The following is a 27,080-nucleotide window of genomic DNA, read 5'->3' as shown; positions in this document are numbered from 1 at the left end:
GAGCTTATAAATACAGCTAAGGTTAAAAAACAAAACAAAACAAAATAATGGGGAACTGGTAAAATAAATTTCACTACATGAGTTGGGTGCAGTAGTGTGTGCCTATATTTCCAGCTACGTGGCGATAAGGTAGTAGCAGAATCACTTGATCCCAGAAGTTCGAGGTCAGCTTGGGCAACACAGCGAACAAAAACAAAAATTTTATGACATATAAAATTGAACATAATTCATATTCATGATGCAATAGAAATGAAATCACAGAATACAAAGCAGTACATGGTCTTCCAGTTAGAATTTGTATATGGGAAAATAGCTAAAATATTCCTAAATATTAATAGTATAAATTTGATGAAACTTTTAATAACCTTCCTTTTGTGTATTTTTTCTTTATTGATCAAAATTTTTTTAGGTTAAAGTACTTTTATTATTAAAAAAAAAAAATCTTTGAAACTGGCAGGATTGTTGTTACCCAAAATCACTGCTAATACTTTAAAGGGAACAGTGTTCATTTTTTACCTGTAATCAGCCATTGGAGTTTATGGATTGAACACCATATTTTTTGCTCTTCAAGATCACTCTAAAACCATGAATAGAAGTTTGTAATTAGAGTCATTTCTGCCTCATAGGGTTTTTATTTTTTGTTTTGTTTTTATTTTTGCTTTTGTTTTATACTGGAGATTGAACCCAGGGATGCTTTGTCACTGAACCACAACCCAGATACTTTATTTTTTTAGTTTTCAGACAGTCTTGCTGAATTTCTGAGCCTGGCCTCCTGAGTAGCTGTTACAGACATGTATACACACACACACCCAGCTTATAGTAAACTTTTAAAATGATATCCAAAGTATATCCAAAGTGAAAAATAAAAACATTGTACTTAGGGACTGGAATGTGGCTCAGTGGTATAGCAGTTAACTAGCATGCACAGGGCCCTAGCTTTGATTGCCAAGGCCACAAAAACAAAACAAAACCATTAGTTAGTTGACACTTTACCAGCACTTCCTGGCTTTCAGTGGTTCATTTAACCTTAATGACCCTCAGGTTCCCATCAATAAAATAGGCCATATGAATCTTTGCTGTTAGGTAATTTCTTGATCTGTAATAATATTACTAATAACTGATGATGTCTTGTACTCCCCTGCCCACAGTCTCTTTCCCTTCTTCAATAAAATAGTTGTTTCTTGTGTGGAAATTCACAACAGAAAGGTTAAGCACTTAATGCTTATAAGAATGATAGCCTTGTTCCCATTTTGCTCTTCATACTTTATTTTCCTGATCTTGGTGGTTCATCCCCCCATAAACTAAACCAATAAAAGGCATTTCCAGGAATGTCTAAATTTCATGTGAAAATAAAATTATGGACTGGCTAAATTGTTTTCTTTTAAGCTGTGTATGTATAATGACTTGTGGGTTCTTTATTATACTCCTATAATACCTTTCATATGGTTTTAGTATGGCATTTACTATGTTGCTTCTGTTATTCATTTATGTCCCATTCTCATAGTAGAACAAGTTCTTCAGTGGTGGATCTTTATGTTCACAGTGTCTGCAAATAGGTGAAAATTAACAGTGGTTAATTGATGACTTGTGTGAATTCTATTTTATTCTAAAATTTCAGTTTGAATCAATTTGAAGCTGCGGTTATTCTGATACTAAATTAATGATAAATTTCATACTCTGGTCACATAGCTTCTATTTAGGTTTAACACTGTTGAATTGTTGTTTTCCAGTTGAACTTAGATTCAACTTGGAAAATACTTAAAATTGGTGAAAACTACTGACTTTAAATTTTCATGCTCATTAAAATAAAAGTTGTATTTATGTTGAATTTTGATACTTAATAAATACTGAAAATGTGAAACTGGATGAACAAGTATGAAAAGAGAAGAAAGGATTTTAAAATGTTCCATTTTAGGAGACAGTTATTTTAAACTCATTTTCCTGAAAACAGTGGGAGAAAATGTATTGGGAGAACCGAATGTCATATAGAACAGGAAAGAATCAAAATAAAGCTAAGTTGTACATGAGACATTTATCCTTAAGTTGTCAAAAGTTTGGAGATTTTCTTTTATTTTTCACAAACTAAAGCTATGACATTTTGTAAATTCTGGGATCCACAGACATGGTATTAACAATTTTGACATCAACAGACACTAATCAACTTTATAAGACTTTCTCAGGAGTTGGATTACATATATAGCATGAAACCATCAGTATTGTACTATATGTATATGATAGTTTATCTTTGCTTTCTGACCTTCTACTCCTGGAGTGTGTTTTCAGAGTGACAAAATTCCTAACTCTCTATCTCCAACCCATATGACTCACTGGAACTTGGGATCCAAATATTTAGTTTTATGTTGGGCACCTCCACTTGAATCTGTCACAGGACCTCAAAACCCCAAATCCAAACCCTTAATTCATCTTTTTTCTTCCCTCCCTCTCTCATTTTCTGAAAATCCTTGCCTTACTAGATGACACCACCATCCACTGAGTTGCCCAAATCAGTATTATTCCTGGCTTCAACTTCTTTTCCATACTTACTCGTATCTCATCAGTTATTCAAATTTTATGAATTTTGCCTTATAAATATATCTTAAATATATTAATCTCTTCCATTTTTATTACCAGAGTTAAAGCTATCTTCATCTTATTTGCTATTTCCAATAGCATGGTTTTTATGTTTGGTTCATCTTCCTAACACACAAGTCAGTGTATATCATTGTTCTTTCTTTTTTTTTTTTTTTGGTGCTGGGGATTGAACTCAGGGGCACTCAACTACATCTGGTAGTTCTTTTTTTTTATACTCAAGGTAAGCACCTTCAGGTCTTCACACACATTATTCCTTCTCTTGACTAATTCCCAGTTGTCATGTAATTCTCACCTTGGACTTTATGCGTATGCTGCCTGTTTAGTTGTCTGTCTTAAGCTTTTCGAGGGCAAATGCAGTACTCTAGTTGATCTGTTTCACCTATACCTAATACCATGAAGGGAACAGTCATTTATTTTTACTTATTCAGCAAATATTCGTTGAGCATGCTCTGTGTCTGGCAGTTTAGAATGAATAGGTCTAAATTTCTTCTGTTGAAATGAAGCCTCATGAATTTGTAGTAGTTATTTATAATATCAAAGATTTGGTTTCTGAAGTAGTCAAAGTGTATGTGTATTTTCTTCAAAGTAGGCTTAAGTAATCACTATAGCTTATGTGTATGTTTTCCTGGGAACAGTGATGTATGCCTATAATCCCAGCAATTCTGGAGGCTGGGACAGGAGGATAAGTTCAAGACCAACTGGGACAATTTACCCAGACCCTTTCTCAAAATAAAAAACAGGGCTGGGGATGTAGCTCAGTGATTAAAGAATGCACCCTGGGTTCAATTCCCTAGTACCATAAAAGAAAAGAAAAATTTATTTAACCCATCATACCTAAAATATTATTTAATAACTGAATACACTGAATACACAAGTATTTTATAGCATTATCCTGAATAAATTTTAAAAATTGGTAACTGTAAAATATCAGAAGCATCTGATTACAGCAAGTCAGACTTTTAATTAGCAGTTTTTAAATACTGGCTTTACTTTTGGTCTCCCTCCCTTTTAATATTTAAGCTTTGAGTAAAATATTCAAATTAAATATTTTTTGAGTAAAATATTCAAATTAGTAAAGCTTTGAGTAAAATATTCAAATTAAAATTTTAAATAAATTTTCTCTTGATTTCAGTTTATTCATGATTTTTTTTTTTAATTGAAGAAGAGCTGTGGTAGTTTCCAACTGTGTTAGAAACAGTTGTCAAGTGTGGTTCTTTGCACTGTGAGACTGGGAGCTGTTTCTAAACACACAGTTGTTAGTAGCACAGATTTGCCTAAGTTTCCAATCTGATCTGTGTCTTTGGGTAAGTAGTTTGGAATATGTATAGTACTTATAGAAAAAACTTCCATATATTAAGTTCTATAAATTGATCTCGAACTTTAGGTTAGTTTACAACCTGAAGTATTTAGACTTTTAAGTCCCAGCCAATTAGTAGCATAGTTTTTTGCACATCTTTAAGATAATTGTATTTTAAAATGAGGACATTCTGCTTGCCTGAAAATGAAGTCATAGAGTTCTCAATTGAATTCTAATAGAAATTTTCAATGCTATTTAATACTCAAGATCTCAAAGGTAATTATTTAGATAAAAAGTATGTTTATTTTTCAAAAGACTTTACTTATCCCTGTGGTTCCTACTAATAGTGAAGATTCTAGTATATTTATAGGATTTGAAGTAAAATATAGAAATTATAAAATAAATTTTACTATTATAGATGTGTATGTATATAGTATTCTTTTAAATTGTATGCTATTAACTTTTTCCCTTTAAAGGAACTGATAACCTGGGCACCTGAATCCCAGCTGCTCAGGAGTCTGAGGTGGGAAGCTGCAAAGTTCAAAGCCAGCCTCAACAATTTAGTGAGACCCTGTCTCAAAATAAAAAATTAAAAGAGCTGGGGATGTGGCCTAGTGGTAAGCACCCTGGGTTCAGTCCCTGGTATGTATGTGTGCGTGTGTGTGTGTGTGTGTGTGTGTATAAAAGTTCAATTAAAAGATATATGTGTGATATATATGTGATATATGTGTGATATATGTAAATAATACAGATATAGAAATAAATATGATTATACTGTCTAATTAGGGTAGCCAGTAGCTATATATGGACATTGAACACTTGAATTATGATTAGTATGAATTGAGGCATGCTGTAAAATATGTAAAAATACATATTGATTTCAAAGATATGGTATAAAAATTAAAATCTCAGTAAATTCATATTGAGTACATGCTAAAGTAATATTTTAGGTATGATGGGTTAAGTAAATGCATTGAAATTTGGTACTGGGAATTGAACCCAAGGGCATTTATCATTAAGTTGCTGAGGCTGGCCTCAAATTTGTGATCTTCCTGCCTCAGCCTCCTGAGTATCTGAAATTAAAAACTATGTATATATGGATCACATTCTCTTTCTATTAGAACTTTCTGGTTTAGAACGTTTTTTTTAACAGAAAATTGAGTCCTTTGTAAGTTACAGCTTGAGCATTTTTTTGTATTAAAGAGTTATTTTTAGTAGTCTTAGATTACAACTTGATATCTATTTCTAGGTCTTGTTTTTAAACTTCTTGTTAGCATGAAACTATAATCCTTCATGATTTCATGGTTCTTGCATTTGAGCCAGTTTGGCTGCTAACAATGGATCATTCATTTTATTTGTTGTATTATTTATTTAGGTAACAAATATTTTTTGATTGTTTATTGTGTGTCAGCTTGGTTTTGGGAAATACATCTCCATAATATTAAAGAAAAAAATTGGGGGGAGTGAGGGAGAGAGAAAGTAAAATGAGTTTGTGGATTTGGAGGCAGAAAGAAGCTGAGGTGGATCTTGTCTGGGGTGTTTTTGTTTTTTAGCTCTTTCTTTTGCTTCTTACCACAGTGGTAGCCAGGTGATCATTCTCTTTTGTAAAGTACTATCTGGCACTACCAATCTCAGAACAGTCAATGGTAATTTATTATGAGAATGATATAGAAATGTAACACATATTCTTTACCTTGGCACAGAGTTTAATGATGTATTTTTAGAATAGAGCTTTGAGTGCTTTAGAACAGAACAGTGTTTATGAATATAAAGTTGAGGATTTTGTGATATACATGACTCAAATCATGTGGCATCTTAAGTTTATTTTCTGTTAACTTCAGGTTGCCCCAGGGTTAGCCATAATACCTTCCCTTTCTGATTACTTTACGAGGGGGCGGGTACCAAGGATTGAATTTAGGGGCACTTAATCACCAAGCCACATCCCCAGCCCTATTTTCTATTTTTTATTTAGAGACAGGGTCTCACCAAGTTGCTTAGCACCTTGGTTTTGCTGAGGCTGGCTTTGCGATCCTAATACCTCAGCCTTCTGAGCTGCTGGGATCATAGGCATGCGTCACCCCACCCAGCCTGTTACTTTACTTTTAAGTCTTTAATGTTTGCTGTGTTGATGGTGACAAAGAAGGGATTCCAGAATGGGGTGGGTTGGTATCTATAGTAATAAACAGGTGAAGGTTGCTGAAGAGAAGGGATTGTATATGATAAAAAGTTTTAGAGTGTATTTTTTAGTATTATAGGACCTGACTACTGGCAGCCTGGCAAACCAAGCTAATATCACACTTACCTGTGCATACACACAAACATCTAAATAAATTCATGACAAGAACAAAAATTATAAATGCACAATTAAACTTGAAGCAAGGAGAGAAGAGGAAGATATCAGAAATGAGAGAAATAGAATCAAAGGAATAGTGGGATCTTGTGTTGCTATATAGCTTCACAGTGGCCTTTTGGTCCTGTATATGTATTCTGTGGGGATGGAATTATAGTGTGTAGATTTGGGACCATAGGAAAAGTGATCTTAGAACTTTCCAAATAGACCTGGTACATAGCTTTTAAAACTTGAAATAATTTATCTAACTGTATTAGATTAGAAATCAGAAAAAGTGACCACTAGTTGAACACTCAAGAAGAAATTCAATGATAGCAAAGTCCAAAAGAGAATATAAAATGTGTGTAAAATAATTGAAGAGATAAAAGAAGGAAACGAAACATGATAAAAATAACAAGCCAATATGAAGAAACCAAATCAGCTTCTAGAAATTAAAAATATAATCATGAAAGTCAACTTTAGATGGGTTCAATTTCAAATTAGGTAGATATGGTTTGGCCAAAAGAGAAAGAAAATCAAATAATAAATGGTTAAGAAACAAATCTAAAATGTAATCACACAGAAGTAGGAAATTGAAAATATAGAGCTGAAAAAAATACTAGGTTGATTAAAAACAAAAAACTGATAAGAAAATGTTATTGGGCAAAAATAGATTTTTAAGGCAAAAAGGACAAAGCCATTTCATAATGATGACTGGAATAATTCACCACATAGAAATAGTGATCTTAAATCTGTGTGGCCAGGTAACATCAAGAAGCATATAAATCAAAGATTTTATAGGCTAAAAATAAATAGAGTGCCAAGAAGGATAGTGGGAAATTTTAACACATTTCCTTCCGAAGCCAAAGAGAAGCTGTAAAGTGCTTCCTTTTAGTGAAAAGGTAAAGTTCTCAACATACCAAGGAAAGGAAAAAATCATGCTGAAGTTGCTAAAATCTACACTAGGAATGAATTTTCTGTTCCTGAAATTGTGAAGAAAAATAAGAGATTCCCACTGTTCTATTCTTGCACCTTAAAACTGCAGAAGCTGTTGGCCACAGTGCATAAGTCTTAGTTAAAATGGAAAAGGCATTATAGGGTTTGGTATTATACTCATGGCTGTAGGCATTCACTAGAGGTCTTAGAAACATACTCCCTGTGATTAAGGGGGAGCCACTAATTATCTTTCACAGGTGAGGAAATTTAGGCTTAAAATATAAATTTACCCAAAGTCAATTGATTGAAAAAGCTCTACTTTTCAATACCCCACCCTTCTTTGTACATTGATTATTATAAAATATAGGCCAGGTAGAGAAACTCATAAAAAAGTAGAAGCCGAATGTGGTAGTGCTCACCTGTAATTCCAGCACTAGAGATGGAGGCAGGAGGTTAGCAAGTTGAAGATCAACCTCAACAACTTAGACTCTGTCTCAACATTTAAAAGTGTAGAGAGGATGGTGATTTAGCTCTGTGGTAAAGTACCTTTGGATTCAGTCCTCACCCCCCCCCCCAAAAAAAAAAAAGCAAATAAGAGTTTGAGGGCTTACCTTTATCCCTCCAACTCCACCCCCCATGCACAGAAGAAGCATTTTGGAAAGCTAAGATGATCATTTCCTGGTTATGATAAAACTTGCCCTCAGAATTATGTCATTGTCATTTTTACATATTCCATCCCCACCACAATATCATTAATTCAGAATATTAATCGAAGTTTTACAGACTGTGGAAGAGATATATCACATTTTGAACTATACTGAATTAATCCAAAATAGCATCTGTGTCAGTACAGTAACTAGTGCATATACACTATTCAATAAATATCCACCAAAAGATATTGGACTTTTTCCCTTTAATATTGATGATGCAGTTTTTAAGTGTTGCTTGTTTTGGAATTCTTTGAAAGTCAAACAATAAAGTCATCTTAGAGAAAAAAAAGTTTGAGTTATTATAAAGGTATTATTTATTACCTTTGTAGTATAAACAGCTCAAGAGAAAAGGTTTTTATGTGCCCCTTTCTAATCTTATCCCCCTCTCACCATTAAAAGCATTTGTTTCATTGGTGGTGGTGTTTATTGGTACATTATAATTATACATAATGTGGGGTTCGTTATGTCATTTTATACATCCACATAATTTGTTCAGTCTCCTTCCCCAGCGCCTTCCCTTTCCTCTCCCTTCCTTCCTCATTAACTTGCTCTACTCTCCTGATCTCCCTTCTATTATTCGTACTATTATTTTAGTTCATTATCATTATATATGCAGGATTCAATATGGTATATTTGTACATAGGTATAGCATAATTTGGTAGATTTCCTTCCTCTGTACTTCCCCATGCACTCGCTTCCTCTCTCTTTCTCAATCCCCTTCTACTCTTTTGGTTTCCCTTCTAATTTTTTGAGTCCCATTCCCCCTATTTAATTCTCTCTCCTCCTCTCCTCTCTTTTCTTTTATTTTTATATTTTTTATTTCTATTTTTGTACCTGAGATTAAACCCAGGGGCACTTAACCACGAACCACATCCCCAGACCTTGTTTTATATTTTATTTAGAGACAGGGTCTCACTAAGTTACCTAGGCCAGCTTTGAACTCGTGATTCTCCTGCCTCAAGTCACTGGGGCCTGGCTCTCCCTCTCTCTTTTGCATAGAAAACATTTGAACCTTGACTTTCTGAGGCTGGCATATTTCACTTAACATGATTTTCTCAAATTCCTCATTTACCAGCAAATTACATAATTTCATTATTCTTTATGGCCGAGTAAAACTCCATTGCCTGTGTGTGTACACACACACATCCCTCATTTTCTTTATTCATTCAGAATATCTGTTGACACGCACCTAGGCTGGTTCCATAACTTGACTATTGTAAATTGTGTTGCTATAAACATTGGTATACACATACCATTGTAGTATGCTGATTTTTGTTCTTTTGGATAAATAGCAAAGAGTGGGATAACTGGGTCATACAGTAGTTTCATTCCAATTCTTTTGAGGAATCTCTAATCTTCCAAAGTGGTTTTACTAATTTGCAGTCCCACCAACAGTGTGTAAATGTACCTTTTGCCCACATCCTCAGTAGCATTTATTGGTATTTGTGTTCTTAACTATTGTCATTCTAACTGAAGTGAGATAAAATCACAGTGTAGTTTCAATTTGTATTTCTGTAATTGCTAAGAATGTTGAGCATTTCTTTCATAAATGTGTTGGCTATTTATATTTCTTTTGAGAAATGTCTTTACTTCATTACCTCATTTATTAATTGGGTTATATGTTTGGTTTTGGTGCTAAGTTTTTTGACTTTTAAAAGACATTCTAGTATTAATCCCCTGTTGGGAGAGGATTTTCTCTCATTGTAGGCTCTTTCTTTTGTTCTGCAAAACCTCTTTAATTTGATGCTGTTCCAGTTATTGATTCTTGGTTTTATTTCATGAGCTTTAGGAATCTAACTAAAAAAGTATGTCTGTGTCTGTGCCAAGATATTGGAGTTTTGACACTGTATGTTCTTTTAGCAATTGCAGTTTTTCTAGTCTGATTCCTAGGTCTTTGATCCACTTTGAGTTGATGTTTGTACAGGTGGGAAATCGGGGTCTAGTTTCATTCTTCTACACAGGTATATCTGGTTTTCCTAGCACTATTTGTTAAAAAGCCTATCTTTTCTTCAATGTATGTTTTTGGTACCTGTGTCAAGGATCAGATGACTTATCTAGGTGGATTTGTCTCTGCGTTTCGTAGGTCCTTGTGTCTGTTTTTATGACAATGCCATGCTGTTTTGAATTACTATAGCTTTATAGTATAATTTGAGATTGGTTATCACAATGCCTCCAGCATTGCTCTTATTTTTTTGGCTATTCTGGGTGTTCTGTTCTTCTGATTTTTTTTAGTTGTGGATAGACACAATACTTTTATTTTTATGTGGTGCCCCTTGTCAAACCCAGTGCCTCACTCATGCTAGGCAAGCACTCTACCACTGAGCCACAACCCCAGCCCCTTCCAACTGAATTTTAGGCTTGTTTTTTCTAGTTCTATGAAGAATGTCATTGGTGTTTTGATTGGGATCACATTGACTCTGTAGATTGCTTTTTAATGATATGACCATTTTGATGATACTAAATTCTGCCTGTCTGATAATACGGAAAATCTTTCCATCTTACCTTCTAAGGTCTGCTTCAGTTTCTTTCTTCAGTGTTTTATAATTTTCATTGTAGAAATTTTCACCACCTTTGTTAGATTTATTCCTAAGTATTTATTTTTTTCATTTTTTTAATTGTCGAGAGATTGAGAGAGAGAGAGAGAATTTTTTAATATTTATTTTTCAGGTTTTGGTGGACACAACATCTTTGTTTGTGTGTGGTGTTGAGGATCGAACCCAGGCCGCACGCATGCTAGGCGAACGCGCTACCACTTGAGCCACATCCCCAGCCCTATTCCTAAGTATTTTTAAAAAATATTTTTGAGGCTATTGAGAATGGAATTATTTTCTGGATTTCTTTCTCAGCAGATTCATTCTTGGAGTATAGGAGAGTTATTGGGTTTCTTGGGTTGTGTGTGTTTGTGTGTGTGTTTCTTTCTTTTCTTTCTTTCTTGTTTGTATGTTAATTTTGTATCCAAAAAATTATCAGCTCTAGAATTCTTTTGGTGGAGTTTTGGGGTTTTCCGAATATAAGGTGATGTCATCCACAGATAGTTTGACTTCTTTCTTTCTTATTTGTAACCCTTTACTCTCTTTCTCTTGCTGATTGCTCTGTCTAGAGTTTCAACAAATATATTGAATAGGAGTGGTAAAAATGAACATTTGTCTTGTCCCTGATTTTAAAGGAAGTGCTTTCAGTTTTTTTCTGTTCAGTATGTTGTTAGCTTTGGTTTTATTGTATGTAGCCTTTATGATGTTGAGGCAAGTTCCTTCTGTTCTTAACTGCTTCAGTGTTTTTAATGTGAATGAGTACTGAATCTTATTGAATACTTTTTGCCACTATTGAGATGATTATGTTATTTTTGTCCTTGATTCTGTTTATGTAATGAAATACATTTATTGGTTTGTGTATGTTGAACCAACTTTGTATCCCTAAGATGAATACAACTTAATGTGTTTCTGGTATGGATTGCTCATATTTGATTAAGGACTTTTGCATTTGTATTCATCAGGGATATTGATCTATAGTTTTCTTTCCTTGGTGTGTCTTTATTCAGTTTTGGTATCAGGGTGTGATACTGGCTTCATGGAATGAGTTGCGAATGTTCCCTCCTTTTTTGTTTCATGAAATAATTTGAGGAGGATTGACATTAGTTCTTCTTTAAAGATTTGGTAGAACTCAGCTGAGAATCCATTTGGTCCTGGGCTTTTCTTTGTTAGAAGGCTTTTTATTGCATCAGTCTTGTTGCTTGCTATTGGTCTGTTTAGGGTTTCTGTATCTTCTTGGTTCAATTAGGGTAGATCATAATGTTTTTAGAAATTAGTCAGTATCTTATAGACTTTCCAATTTATTAGAATATGCTTTCTAAGTCATCTAATGATCCTCTATGTTGCAGAAATTTTTTAAATCTCCATTTCATTAGTTTTGGCTCAGATCTTAATTTTCCTGTCTTATTGATTTGGGAATCAGTTTGTTCTTGATTTGCTAGGACCTTGAGATGTAGCATTAAATTATTTATGTGGGTTCTTTCATTAATTTAGGTACTTAGTGCTATGAACTTTCCTCTCAGAACTGCCTTCATAATGTTCCAGGAATGTTGATACATTGTGTCACTATTCTCCTTCCAGTTTAGGAATTTTTTTTAAATTTCTCTGTCCATTTGTCATTCAAGAGTATTGTTCAGTATCCATGTGTTTTGTGCATTTCTGTAATTTTTGCTGTTGATTTATAATTTCATTCCATTATGATATGGTAAGATGCAAGTGGATATATAGATTTTTTTTCTTTTTTTGTACTTGCCAAAACTTGCTTTGTGATATAAAATGTGGTCTATTTTAGAGGAAGGTTTCATAAGCTGCTGAGAAGGAATTGAATTCCACTGTTGTTAGATGGAAGTGTTCTAAAAATGTCTGTAAGGTTCATTTGATTTATAATATTAAGTCAGAAGTGTCTGTTGATTTTATGTCTGGAAAATGTGTCTGTTGGTGAGAGGGTATGTTGAAATCATGCAGTATTATTGGATTGGTGTCTGAAACTTTTTAATATATAATTTTTTATCTGTTCTAATTACATGACAGTAGAATGCATTTTGACATATTGTACACAAATGGAGCAGAACTTCTCCTTCTGGCTGTATATGGTGCAGAGTCACTCTAGTAGTGTAGTCATACATGTATATAGAGAAATAATGTTTGTCTCATTCTATGGTCCTTCCCATCCCTACAGCCCTACCCCTCCCCTCACACCCCTTGGGTCAGAGATTTTATTAAGAAGTGTTTATTTTACATAATTAGGTGTATAGACATTTGGGGTAGTATCTTCTTATTGAATTGTTCCTTTTACCAGTATATAGTGATCTTCCTTGTCTTCTGATTAATTTCTGCTTGGTGCCTGCTTTGTTGGATATGAGAATAACTACTCCTGCTTACTTTTGAACTTCATATGCATGGAATATCTTCCATCCTTTTTAAAATTTTTTTTTTAATATTTATTTTTTGGTTGTAACTCAACACAACATCTTTATTTATTTAGTTTTAGAGAATTTTAATATTTTTATTTTATTTACTTTTTAGTTATTGGCAGACACAACATCTTTGTATGTGGTGCTGAGAATCGAACCTGAGCCGCACGCATGCCAGGCAAGCTCGCTACACTTGAGCCACATCCCCAGCCCTATTTATTTATTTTTATGTGATGCTGAGGATCGAACCCAGGGCCTCCCACATGCTAGGCGAGCACTCTACTGCTCACTATAAGCCACAATCTTTTTTCTTTTAGTATTTTCTGTAGTGGTGACTTAGTTGTCATGAATTCTTTTAGTTTATCCTTATCTTGAAAATATTTTATTTCTTCTTTGATTCTGAATGATACCTTGCTGGATATAGCAATCTTGGTTAGAAGTTATTTTCTTTCAGAGTTTAGGTTGTCTCATTCCATGTCCTCTTGGATTTTGAGAGTCTTACTAATAAGTCAGAAGTAATCCTTATTGATTTACCTATAAATGTGACTTGATGTTTTTCTCTTGCATCTTAATATTCTATCCTTACTCTTTGATTATGATGTATCTTGGAGAGGTTCTTTTTTGATCTTGTCTAATTAGGACTGTGTATGCATTCTGTGTGTGGATGTCCGTTTCATTTCTAAGGTTTGGAAAGAACTGAAAAGGTTCTTAATATCATTAGCCTGTAACATCCATTCCCTCTTCAATCCCAATAACTCTTTAATTTAGTCTTTTAATGTTGTCCAGAGTTGGGTTGTTTTTTTGTTTTGTTCTGTTTTTTGTTACTGAGTCTTGAACTCAAGGGCAATTAACCACTGAGCCACATACCCTTTTTACTTTGTATTTTGAGACAGGATCTCATTAGGTTGCTTATAGTCTCACTAATATGCTGAGGCTGGCTGTGAACCTATGATCCTCCTGCCCCAGCCTCCTGAGCTGCTGGGATTATAGGTATGTGCCCCAGTTCCTTGCTCAGAGATCTTGTATATTGTGATCATGTTTTTTATTTTTTCTTTGCCACTTACTGAGTATTCAGGTTCATATACCCTGTCTTTGAGATCAAATTTTTTGTTTAATCTGTTGGTAATATTTTCAAGGGAATTTCTCATTTACTTTATTGTGTCTTTTATTTCCAGGAGTTCTGATTGGCTTGTTTTCAGAATCTCTCTTTTTTTGAAATGGTCTTTCACCTCCTATGTTTACTCTTTCTTTTTTTGTTGGTAGCGGAAGGGGGTTTCCAGGAATTGAGCCCAGGAGCACTTTATCACTGAGCTACAACTCTATCTCTTCTTATATTTTATTTTTGAGATGGGGGCCTCACAAAAGTGCATATGGTCTCACTTGAGTAACTTGAGGCTAGCCTCAAACTGGACTCTCTTGCCTCAGCCTCCCAAGTTGCTGGGATTACAGTTGTGTGCCACTGCACTCAGCTGTATTTGCTCTCTTAATTCATGGTCTTCCTCTGGAATTTTATCCCCTTCAATATCTGTGGGTTCCTTTGTTGAGTAATTATAAATGGGGGGGGGTATATGCCTGTTTCTTCATGTTTTCAGGGGTCTTAAATTTGCATATCATAGATTTGTTGAGATGGATTTCTCTTTTATGAGGAGATCTCTGGTGAGCAGTTGTCTCTTTTGTTATAAGACCTCTTCTGTCTGTATATTTTAGTTCCTACACATAGGCTCAGCATAATCCAAGGGTTAGTTTCAACCTCAAATGCTTTTCAGTGTGCAGAACTGTTGATTTGATTCATTCTTAGCTCCTTCACCACTGTGGATTCCTTTCAGCCTCCATCTTGGAACCTTTCTGGTGTTTTGCTATAGGAACAGATGTTTGTGAGTGGGACTTGAAGGCCTCACCTAATTGTTCTCCTTGGGGCCTGGTCATCAGTTTGGGATTTTTTTCTCCCCTGTTTAAATGTGAAAGTATTGTTAAAATTTGAGCAGGAGGGGCTGGGGTTGTGGCTCAATGGTAGAGCGCTCACCTAGCATGTGTGAGGCACTGGGTTCGATTCTCAGCACCACATATAAATTAATTAATTAAAGCTCCATCAACAACTAAAAAAATATTAAAACAAACAAAAAAATTTGAATAGGATTAATTTGTGTGTGAAGCAAGGTGCCCATCTCTTGGCTGAATTGTGGGTGTAGCTCAACAATAGACACTACTATTCTGTAGATTTCCAGCATCTCTCAGAAAAGGGAGAAACAAACAATAGCAGCAAACAGTATACAGCATTAAAATAAATGCATGGTATCTACTATGACAACTACAACACCAGTTACCACAGTACAGAAATGGCAGGGTCAATAACAGTAACTAGCCATGAGCTAGATCTAGACTTAAACAGTAGATATCAACTACACCCCACAGTACTAATAAATGCAACAATTTGAATGGTGGGGACAAGAATTATATAAACCAAACAGTACTGAAAGGTGGTAAAAATACAGTTAAAAGAAAATGAGGTAGAAAAGCAGAAAAATAATCAGAATATCTGGAAGATGAAGAAACAAAGCAGAAGAGAGAGAGCAGGTGATAGCAGCTGTAAGAAGGAAGAAAAAAATAAACAGGAGAGAATTTGGCTACTAGAGGAAGAAAAAAGGAAAGAGTAATGAGAAACAAAATATTATTATCAAACCAAAACAAGAAAAATCCCTAACCCTGAAGACAAAATGAATTAACAAATGGTTGCTGAAAAGAAAAGAGGCTGGGCATGGTGGCGCCCATCTGTAATCTCAGCAGCTCTGGAGGCTGAGACAGGAGGATGGTGTGACTTTAAAGCCAGCCTCAGCTGGGCACAAGTGGCACATGCCTGTAATCCCAGCAGCTCCAAGGAACCTGAGACAGGAGGATCTCAAGTTCAAAGCCAGCCTCAGCAAAAGCAGGCTGCTAAGCAACTCAGTGAGACCCTGTCTCTAAATAAAATACAAAATAGAGCTGAGCATGTGGCTCAATGGTTGAGCACCCCTGGGTTCAATCCTCAGTATGGGGGGGGCGGGGGAGAGAATATGTGTGTGTGTATGTATAATGTACATATATCCACAAACCAAGAGAAGGAAGGAAATTATTAAAGAGAAACAAAGGATTGTCTTTGCTGAGTTGGTCAAAACTCAACAAGGATGAATGTCTACTGCCTATGCCAGACTGCTTTTCTTTCCATTTCTTCTTGTGCTATGTACCTCTTAGAAAGAATTGGGGATTGTTAAGTGCTCAAGCTCGCGCTCGCTCGCCCTCTCTCTCTCTCTCTCTCTCTAGTTGTAGATGGACACAATATTTTTATTTTATTTTTGTGGTACTGAGGATCAAACCCAGGGCCTCGCGAGTGATTTACCGCTGAGCCACAAGCCCAGCCCAAGCCCTTTCTCTTTTCATGTTGCTCACCTACCTGTCATCCAGAGTGGCCTGGAACAAAGCTGGCTGAAATAGTTCTCAGCTTCCCTTCTCACCATTAAAATGTAGGGTGGACTGGAAAGTTTGAGTTTGTTGGGACATACTAGATCAGTGCACTCCCAGGGTGGGGCTGATGCAGAGTTCTAAATGGGAAGTTCCAGCAGCTAGCTAGGGTTTAGCTCTGATCTGAACCTTATCCTGTGGTATCTGCTTTGGAGAGATTAGATTAACATATCCTAGGGCCAGGCAAATGCCAGGCTCTGTTGGGCATCTGGATGTTCGTGTCCTTCTAAGAATTCTACTTGTAGGGCAGAATAACCAACCTTGCACAGGTCTTGAATACTGCACCACTCATAACTTGGCCTTCCCAGGCTCAGTTCCAGAGTGCACTTCACCCACCTATGCAATTTATAGACTTCCTTCAGATGATCTTGTGAGCTGTTAGGCTCAAAGGGAAAACAAGCCGCATTCCCCTTGCTAGCCCTAAACCTGAATTTTCAATCACATTCCACTAAGCACATCCTAGGCCTGATGGTATGCACTTGCTGAGACAGGATGGCAGTATTTTGTATGATCTCCTGTAGCTGCAGGCTACAACCTGGCCTCTTCAAGATGGTTTCCAGCCTCAGCTCTTTACTTGCTAGTTGAGAAATTGGAGCACTTTTCAAATACCATCTCACTATACAGCCTCTGATTCAGCTAAGTTTAGACTGCTTTTTCTGTTCTATAGGTTTTCCCATGCCATATTAGCCTTCTGTTTCTCTCTCTCTGTTTGTATCTCACCTTCATTCTGCAGTGAACTGGCACCACTTCTGCCGCTGGCTTAGCTCAGCCTTTCTCTAATCTGCAATCTTTGATCTCCTAAAAGGCAATTTCATGATAATCATTTTCTGCCTTTTTAAAAATAATATGACAGTATATGTTCTCTTTTGTTTTTTCCCTACTCCCCATCCACCCCCACTACAGTTTGACCTGTGGAATCTCTATTATAGGTTTGATCAGATGTTTTTTGTTTTGTTTTCTTTATTGGTTGTTCAAAACATTACAAAGCTCTTGACATAGCTTTGTAATGTTGTGAACAACCAATAAAAATTTAAAAAAAAAAAAGCTCTTGACATATCATACTTCATACATTAGATTCAAGTGGGTTATGAACTCTCATTTTTACCCCAAATACAGATTGCAGAATCACATCGGTTCAGACTTAGTGTTTTTGATAAGACTTTGTAGATTATGGGCTCATTTCATCAAGAATTATAAAGCCTTGTGTTTTTTTTCTTTTAGTGATGTGACTATTGATATTCAGCAGTTAAATCAGTTCACTGCAGATTCAGAAAGTAATGATTCTCCATTTTTATTATTTCTTATTCACGTATTATTAAAATGTTATCCTCTATAGAGAATCTTTCCCTTCTCTAATATGTGGTTATCTGCTGGTTCAGTTTATATATGGAAGAATACATAGCTAGGCATACTGTGGTGCATGCCTGCATTCCTAGCTACTCTGGGAGCTGAGGTAGAAGAATCACATATTCCAGGTCAGCCTGGGAAGTTTAGCAAGAACCTATCTCAAGACAAAATTTTAAAAAGGTCTGGGGAAGTTGAGTACTGCGATGTGTTCCTGTAATCTTAGTGACTCTGGAGGTTTAAAGGGGGGTTGCAAGTTTGAGGTTAGACTCAGCAATTTAGGCCCTGTCTCAAAGTAAAAAGGCCTAGGGTTGTAGCTCAGTGTTAAGAATCAGAAGATTCACTCTCCAGTACCAAAAAAAAAAAAAAAAAGGTTTAGGAATATGGTTTAGTGATAGACCTCTTGTCTGTCCCAGGATTTAATCCTTGGTACAGCAAGAAAACGAAAAATAAATGTTTATTTCTCATTTTTTACCAGTTTGGGAAATGATGGGGGTTTTTACTACATCTTTCAAAGTGAGCCATTTTTTTCTTTATAAGTATCTTCATAAACCCATGATTACATTTCTTTCTATTCATTCCAGTTATCCTTACTGATGTTCAAATTGTCCCATCGTTCCTTATTTTCTTGGGCCAACAGGAATCTCTTCATGTTAGATCCCTGTCCTGTGGTGTTTATATTTGTATGTGTGTGCCTGTGTGCGTGTGTATATGTAGCTTTTAAAGCACATATACTAAACATGTTCCATATATGTAACTTTTTCCCATGTTGAAAATTGATCCCAGTGCCTCACTTATGCTAATAAGCAAGTGCTCTACCATTGAGCTAAACCTCAACCCTGGTTTTTATACTCAGTATATATTTAAGGTAATTCCACATTAAACTATATAGAACTGCTTTATTTTATATAGCCACATAATAGTCTCTTATATAGCTATACAAGAGCTTATTTAACAGATCCTGGCTGATGAACATTTTAATTTTTTTTGAGTAGGGATTTCCAGGGATTGCAGTCAGGAGCATTTGGTCACTAAGCCACATCTTCAGCCCTATTTTGTATTTTATTTAGAGACAGGGTCTCACTGAGTTGCTTAACACCTCACAGTTGCTGAGGCTGGCATTGAAGTTGGCTTCTGTCGCAGTCCAGCTGGGCAAAATAACCGGGAGGTGACAAGCAACTTGAAGGTTGAAGCGGGAACTTCTTTATTGCGAGGGAACTCAGCGGGAACTAAACGTAGCGGGCACCCAAGGTAGCTGGACAGCAGAGATGTATATACCTAACTGATTACACACAGCTTGACTCCATTAGCATCATCTAGATACAGCAGTCAGCCAGTAAGGAATCCCCACCATCTTAATGGCGTTGCTTCACAAACCACTCCTCCTGGCAAACTGCCAGGCGCCATCTTGACTTGATTTGCAGTCCCCTTACTCCTGCCTCAGCCTCCTGAGCCGCAGTGATTACACTTATGAGCATTTTGATTGTTACCCTGCAGTATTGTAAACAGTACTGCAGTGTATATCTTGATATGTACTACTTTGCCAACACATGGAAGAATAGCTGCAGGATCAGTTCCCAGAAATGGAATGGCTGAGTAATAGTTATTGCCAAATTATCCTCAAAAAGCAATGAAAAACTACTTTAAAAAAATTCCTTATTATCCTCTGATAATACTCATATGCTGGATTCAAAAAAAAAAGAAAACAAACCTTGTTGTAGTCTTTGTGTTTCCTTAATTGGCTCAATTTTATATTGAATTCTTAAATCTTTTCCATATTGATTTGTGAGCAGTAGATACAAAGAAATTATCCTTTGGTGATTATGGGTGCACATATTTATTCCTAATCATGTTTCTTCTTTTGATTACATTTGTGTTATTTACTTTCTAGAAGTTAAATTTTCTATGTTACTGAAATTGGCTAGGCTTTAAGAAAAATCGAACTTAGAGAAGAGTTAGAGGTACAACAGTTTTTACTTCGGAGCCATTTAAGAGTTGTCGACATATTTCCCTGTCACATTCCAGTGGTTTAGTGTATATTTTCTACAACAAGGATATTCTCTCAAATTACCACATAGAACTATTAAAATCAGTATGTAAAAATTGATTCATTACTAGCTTCTAAACTTTAGACTTTAGGTTCACTAATTGATGCAATAGATTTAAGACTTTTCAGTCTTAAATCTGCTTTATCTCTTCAATCTTCAATTCCGAACAGCCTTTAATCTGGAGCAGTTTCTCAAACTTTTCCTGATTTTCATGACTTTGACAGTTTGACAACTGTAGATCATTTGTGTTATAGAACACATTGAAACAACTTTGTTCGATGTTTCTTTATAATTCAGCTCAGGTTATGATCTTTGTTAGAAACATCATAGAAGTGCTATGATTTTTTTTTTTCCAGTTTGTCCTGTTGATGTTTACTGAGCACTTGATTAAACATTGTCTGGTTGACATCACTACTATGGAATTATTATTTTTCCCCTTTCTACTTAAGTATTTTGTGGGAATGTAGTTTTATCGTATGCATTCTCAGACTTTTAGCATATTTATTTTTGTCAATACAGGTTTGTGAGTTGATATCCATTCTGTGGGTTATCCTTTCACTTTTATTATTAATCTTTACCCTTCAACATACTTTTGCCAAGTGGAGCCTTTTCAGGTTGGCTTTTATGACCTTTTAACATGTCCTTATCATTTTTTGAGCACATTTTAGTTTTTTTTGCCACAGATATTCCAGACTCATTTTGTCCATTTCTGCCCAACTCTGAAATCTGCCATTTTTCCAAGGAGTCTTTATTCCTTTTATAGAAAATAATATTCAGAAGCCAAGATTCAGTTGTTAGTTATGCTCATTGCTTTTGAAAGATCAGTGCTCTCAGGCTCTTTTAGTGAATAGAGCTAGGAACATTTACATCTGTGTGATTGTGCTTGGAAACCATAAGTTCACACTTGAAATTTCCTATTCAAAGGGTTTATTCTTGCTTTCTTTTTATATTTACAACTATCTTCTCTGACAGTGAGGTTATCTGGCTTCCATTATCCTATTGACTTATTTGATACATCATACACCTCTGCCACCCCCTCTCCTGTGTAATTCCCTCCTCTGTCTTCTCTGACTCCCCATTCCAGGCCACTCCTCCTCCCCCATGCAGACTTATTTCCTACCCCTCTTAAATTCCAGCCCACATACCAGACTATGCTCTGTGTTGACATCCTTTTTACCCTACTAGCATCAGAAACTAGAGACTGAACTGACCCTCCTCATTGATACTTTCTTCACTCTGCTTTGATTATGGTGCCCTTTGCCAATCTGTCCACCTTACCTCACCTCCCCATTTAGGCTCTAACCATGTAATACCAGTTCCCTTCTCTCTCCTTTAATCAAGCAGATATCCTTGTCCTGTATTTGTTTTCGTTTTTAATGTCCTGAGTTTTATAGAACTTTAACTTCTCCTTTGGATTGTTATCTAGTTGGCTGGAATTTTATGTAAAATTTGTATCTCTTCCTCTGTCCCTCCAAATTTGAAATCTTAAAAAATTTACTGCATCTATAGACATTTTTTAAGTGGTTATTTTTCTTATTGCTTTTGTTTATAACAGATGATGATGTACCTGCAGATATGGTTGCAGAAGAATCAGGTCCTGGTGCACAGAATAGCCCATACCAACTTCGTAGAAAAACTCTTTTGCCGAAAAGAACAGCGTGTCCTACAAAGAGCAGTATGGAGGTATGTTAATTATAATTTCTTTCGTTTTTGTAATGAAATACTTTTTAGGAAACAAAGAGAATGTTATCTGTTTTAGAAGTAATAAATATGTATGGTAGAAACATTGCTTTATTTTATTTTATTTATTTATTTTGAAGGGTGCCTCAACTTCAGCTACAGAAAACTTTGGTCATCGAGCAAAACGTGCAAGAGTATCTGGAAAGTCACAAGATCTATCAGGTATTTCCCATGAGAATACTAAGGCATAGGGTAAAATATTTTTTAAAACCTTTTTGCTTCAAGCCAGGCAAAGCCGTGCACACCTATCATCTCAGTGACTCAGGAGGCTGAAACAGGAGGATCACAAGTTCAAAGCCAGCCTCAGCAATTTAGCAAGACTGTGTCTCAAAATATATATATATAAAAGGGGTGGGGGGCTGGGGGCTGGGGTTATAGCTCAGAAGTAGAGTGCCTAGCATACGTGAGGCACTGGGTTTGATCCGCAGCACCACATAAAAATAAAATAAAGGTGTTGTGTCCACCTACAACTAAAAAATGAATATTTTAAAAAGTTGGTGGGGCTGGGGCTCAGTGGTCAAGCACCCCTGGGTTCAATTCCTGCTTCATTCCAAAAAATGGAAATATATATTTGTTATTACATTTTAGAGTATTAAATAACATTTGAATGCTTACCTCTATATCTTGAGCTTTTATCCTTCTTAAAAATTCTTCATAAGGGCTGGGGATGTGGCTCAAGCGGTAGTGCCCTCGCCTGGCATGCGTGCAGCCAGGGTTCGATCCTCAACACCACATACAAACAAAAATGTTGCGTCCTCCGGGGAAAAAAAAAATTCTTCATATATTTATTCTAAGTGATTTCTTAAATGGCACATTAAATATACTTAAACAAATACTTGTTAAGTCAAGATAAGTAGAGATAAATGTCTTACATTTATCTCTGAAGTAAAATGACCATTAGCAAAAGCAAGTTATTCATTCTATAAAATGAAAATTGAATTCTTTAATGAGAAAGGCATTGTTAGAAATATTGTTTATTCTTTTTTTTTTTTTTTTTTTTTAGCAGCACCTGCTGAACAGTATCTTCAGGAGAAACTGCCAGATGAAGTAGTACTAAAAATCTTCTCTTATTTGCTGGAACAGGATCTTTGTAGAGCAGCTTGTGTATGTAAACGCTTCAGTGAACTTGCTAATGATCCAATTTTGTGGTAAGTGGAAAACCTATTCTTTATCTTGATGTATTATTTGCTGCTTCAAATGCTAAACATAGTAGGAAAGTATGAGTTGGTAATTACAATTAAGTAGTCAGAACATAATTATGAAGTCCAAGTTACCTGTTTATCATAAATGTGGATTGTCAATCCAAGCAGTATTTAAGATACAGTAAATGAAATACTTTCTCTGCTGTTTTTCAAGTAATAGCAATTGAAAGATCAAGGGAAGTGTTTTTCATTTAATTGCTTTGTAGAAACACAGCTAAGTGTAATTTAAAATAGTTAATGAGAGTTAAATCTGATAATTTAATGAAAGTGTGTATTTTGTCCATCAATTTTGAAACAATATTTTTTCCATGAAACTTAAAATGTTCATTCCCTTTTGTTCATTCCTCAGAAATTATTCTGACAATTTTTTTATATTTATGAAGTATTTCATTAAAATAGATAATAATAAGGAAAAATTAGAGATAATATAAATGACCAGCAATGAGAGAATGAACTAAGGAAACTATATGACTTCTAATTGGAAGGTTGAGATATATCTGCTAATTGTGGGGGGTTTTTTTTTTTTTTTTTTTTTTTTTGGTATCGGCGATGAACCCAAAGCGCTCAACCATTGAGCCACCCCCAGCCCTTTTTTTAAAAAAAATATTTTTTCTTTTTTATTTGTAGTTGGACACAATACCTTTATTTTTATGTGGTGCTGAGGATCAAACACAGCGCTTCGCACGTGCTAAGAGAGCGCTCTAACACTAAGCCACAACCCCATCCCGAGCCCTTTTTTATATTTTATTTAGAGACAGGATCTCACTGAGTTGCTTAGGGCCTTGCAAATTTGCTGAGGCTGGCTTTGAACTCATAATCCTCCTTCCTCAGCCTCCTGAGCTGCTGGGATTACAGGCGTGTGCCCCTGAGCCCGGCCTAATTGTGATCTTTACAAAAAATTGTTTTCTGTTTTTGGGAAGTGTGGGGCATGGTTTATGGCAAGCACTCTACCCCTGAACTATACCCAGCCCTACGTAAGTTTATTTTGTTTATTTTTTTAAATTTGTTTTTGGAGTTGTTGTGGTACTAAAAATCTTCTCTTATTTGCTGGAACAGGATCTTTGTAGAGCAGCTTTTATATGTGGACAGCCTTTATTTCTATTTATTTATTTTTATGTGGTACTGAGGATCGAACCCAGAGCCTCACACATGCTAGGCAAGCGCTCTACTACTGAGCCACAACCCCAGCCCACTATATAAGTTTTTAATAAGATGTAAAAAAATGCTATGTTATATAATAAGTGAAAAGAACAGAATATATAATATTCTGTTTAATTACAACTGTAATAAATGAAATATCTGTAAATAAAAATACTGGAGGAGAATATACTAAGCTGTGCCTTATTGAAAAGGTGTATTTACATTAGAAATGAAAATTGAAAATGAAAAGTAGAAGAAAAAGCACTTTGCATTGTATAAGAAATTAAAAGTTATTATTACTTCAGTTCTAAGATCTTATGGTACTTAATAGGATGTAAATAAACTGAAGATATAGGCAGAATTAAGTGTTTTATTGAAAGTTGTCTTTTAAAATAAAGTGGCATGAAGCATTTATAGTAGGTGTGGCCTATTCCCCCCTTCCCCTCCCCAGTGAAAAATTTTTAAAGAAATTGACAGTTCGTTTCTTTAGGTAGGCTAATTTTCATATATAGTTATATTGTTCTAGCCAAAAAGTATTTTCACATTTAAAATTCTATATGTTGCCTTGTGTGGTGGCACATGGTTAACAGTGCTAGCTGCTGGAGAGGCTTAAGGTGGTAGGAATGTTGGATACCAACCTTAAAAACGAAAGTGAGACCCTGGCTCAAAAAAGTGAAATAAAATTCTCTATTTTTACATTAATTTTTGTCTGTTATTTTCATTTTTTTATTTATATGAGACAGCGGAATGCATTACAATTCTTATTACATACATAAAGCACAATTTTTCTTATCTCTGGTTGTATACATAGTATATTAATACCAATTTGTGTCTTCATACCTGTACTTTGGATAATAATGATCATCACATTCCACCATTGTTAATTACCCCATACCCACTTCCTTCCCCTCCAACCCCTTTGCCCTATCTAGAGTTTGTCTATTCCTCCCATGCTCCCTCTCCTTATCCCACTATGAATCAGCCTCCTTATATCAAAGAAAACATTTGGCATCTGGTTTTTGGGGATTGGCTAACTTTACTTAGCATTAACTTCTCTAACTCCATTCATTTACCTGCAAATGCCATGATTTTATTCTCTTTTATTGCTGAGTAATATTCCATTGTGTATATATGTCACTTTTTTTAATCCATTCATCTATTGAAGGGCATCAAGGTTGGCTCCACAGTTTAGCTATTGTGAATTGTGCTGCTATAAACATTGATGTGGCTGTGTCCCTGTAGTATTGTTTTTAAGTCCTTTGGATATAGACCGAGGAAAGTGATAGCTGGGTCAAATGGTGGTTCCATCACATCCTCGCCAACACATATTGTTTGTATGCATAATAGTTGACATTCTGACTGGAGTGAGATGAAATCTTAGAGTGGTTTTGATTTGCCTTTCTCTAATTACTAGTGATGATGAACATGTATTTGTTGATTGATTGTACATCATCTTCTGAGAAGGCTCTCTTCAGGTCTTTGGCCCATTTATTGATTGGCTTATTTGGTTTTTTGGTGTCTAGTGTTTGAGTTCTTTATATACCCTAGTGAGAGTGCTCTATCTGATATGTGAGGGTAAAGATTTGCTCCTAAGATGTAGGCTCTCTGTTCACCTCACAGATTGTTTCTTTTGCTGAGAAGAAACTTTTTAGTTTGAGTCCATCACGTTTATTAATTCTTGATTTCAATTCTTGTGCCACAGGAGTATTATTAAGGAAGTTGGGACCTAGTTTTTGAGGCCTCAGATATTTGTTTAAAGTTTTATTTACTCTAAAGGATATTTTATAATGAGATCTTTAATTCCCTTTAGGAAACGATTATACATGGAAGTATTTGAATATACCCGTCCTATGATGCATCCTGAACCTGGTAAATTCTACCAGATTAATCCGGAAGAGTATGAGCATCCAAATCCTTGGAAAGAGAGTTTCCAGCAGTTGGTATGAAATATAAGCAAAAAATATTAATTTACATTATGCATATGTAAATAAAAGTTTCTTTAAAAAATAAATTTAAAGTCAAGAATAGGTTTTGACGATCAGCCACTGATCTTTTATCAACCATCAAAATATTTAACAATTCTTTCTTCTACTGACATGTTTATTAATAATTTATCTAGTGGTAATAAGCATCAATAGTGAGAGAACACTTAATGATTTCAGGTGGTGTGTTTGAACTCATATAGTTTTCAGTAGCCATTTTAAACTTCCACATTTAGTTTATTCCACTTTATGTGGTCCCCCTAATCTCCTTTTTGGCACTAGGCATTGAATCCATGGGTGTTCTGCTGCTGAGTTACATCCCCATCCTTTTCATCTATTTTAGTTTTTTGAGACAGGATCTAAGTTGCTGAGGCTGGCTTCAAACAATAGATCTCCTGCCTCAACTTCCTGAAATGTTGGGATCACAGCTGTACACACAAACTTCTTATGGTCCTTTATAATGGCTTTCAGTTGGAAGTGATTTGGTCTCTCAAAGGCCAGGAAACATTTGGCAATGTCTTTATACTTGAGAAATTGAAAGAAGATGGTGCTAGAGGTATCAAATTGGGTAGAGACCAATGATGCTTCTAAATATCTGCCAATGAATAAGACAGCCTCCACAACAAAGAATCATTTGGCCCCCAATAATAGTAGTGGTGAGATTGAAAAACTTTGCCTTTCTTACTAGATATTACTGAGTCATAACTTATTATAGATTTTATTTTGTACTATATGACAGAAAATTAGTTTGAGTAGTTAGGATTTTTTATATTTAAAAGTTATACTGTGAGGCAGGGGCTATATATAGCTCAGTTGGTAGAGTACTTGCCTTGTAAGCACAAGGCCTTGGATTCAATCCCCTTGGCGGGGGAGTCATACTGTGGTACATTTAGAATATAATATTTATATTAGTAGTCAATATTTGGTTTTGCTTTGTTTTTGACATTTCAGTATAAAGGTGCACATGTAAAGCCAGGATTTGCTGAACATTTCTACAGTAATCCTGCAAGATATAAAGGAAGAGAAAATATGTTGGTATGTTTGATTTGTTTTTTTATGAATTTAAAATAATAATCTTTCAGTTCTGTACTGACACTTTTATCCTTTTTTTAGTATTATGATACTATTGAAGATGCCCTTGGTGGGGTACAAGAAGCTCATTTTGATGGACTTATCTTTGTTCATTCTGGAATATATACTGATGAATGGATATATATTGAATCTCCAATCACCATGATTGGTGCAGGTATTTTGAAATACATTGTTATTAGAATTTTAACATATTATTCATATTCTAGATGGGTTTTTTAAATGATAGTAACT

General features: G+C 35.3%; 1 protein-coding gene across 3 annotated transcripts in view; it reads left to right on the top strand.

The window, feature by feature from the left end:
- The window catches only part of Fbxo11 (F-box protein 11), an 89,472-nt gene that overhangs the window by 44,752 nt on the left and 17,640 nt on the right, over positions 1–27,080 (top strand). For 2 of the 3 annotated variants that reach the window (XM_026385771.2, XM_026385773.2), the window contains exons 2-7: positions 21,249–21,376; positions 21,514–21,595; positions 22,437–22,581; positions 25,586–25,715; positions 26,709–26,792; positions 26,871–27,003. In XM_026385771.2, the coding sequence (XP_026241556.1) occupies positions 21,249–21,376; positions 21,514–21,595; positions 22,437–22,581; positions 25,586–25,715; positions 26,709–26,792; positions 26,871–27,003 (702 nt within the window). The remainder of the gene's footprint in view (positions 1–21,248; positions 21,377–21,513; positions 21,596–22,436; positions 22,582–25,585; positions 25,716–26,708; positions 26,793–26,870; positions 27,004–27,080) is intronic. The other variant, XM_026385772.2, reaches the window with a different exon arrangement.

Source organism: Urocitellus parryii, chromosome 12 (assembly GCF_045843805.1).
Source record: "Urocitellus parryii isolate mUroPar1 chromosome 12, mUroPar1.hap1, whole genome shotgun sequence".
Classification (NCBI taxonomy): Eukaryota; Metazoa; Chordata; class Mammalia; order Rodentia; family Sciuridae; genus Urocitellus; species Urocitellus parryii.
Note: the sequence above shows the minus strand (reverse complement) of the source record. Positions and strands in the feature narration are given on the sequence as shown.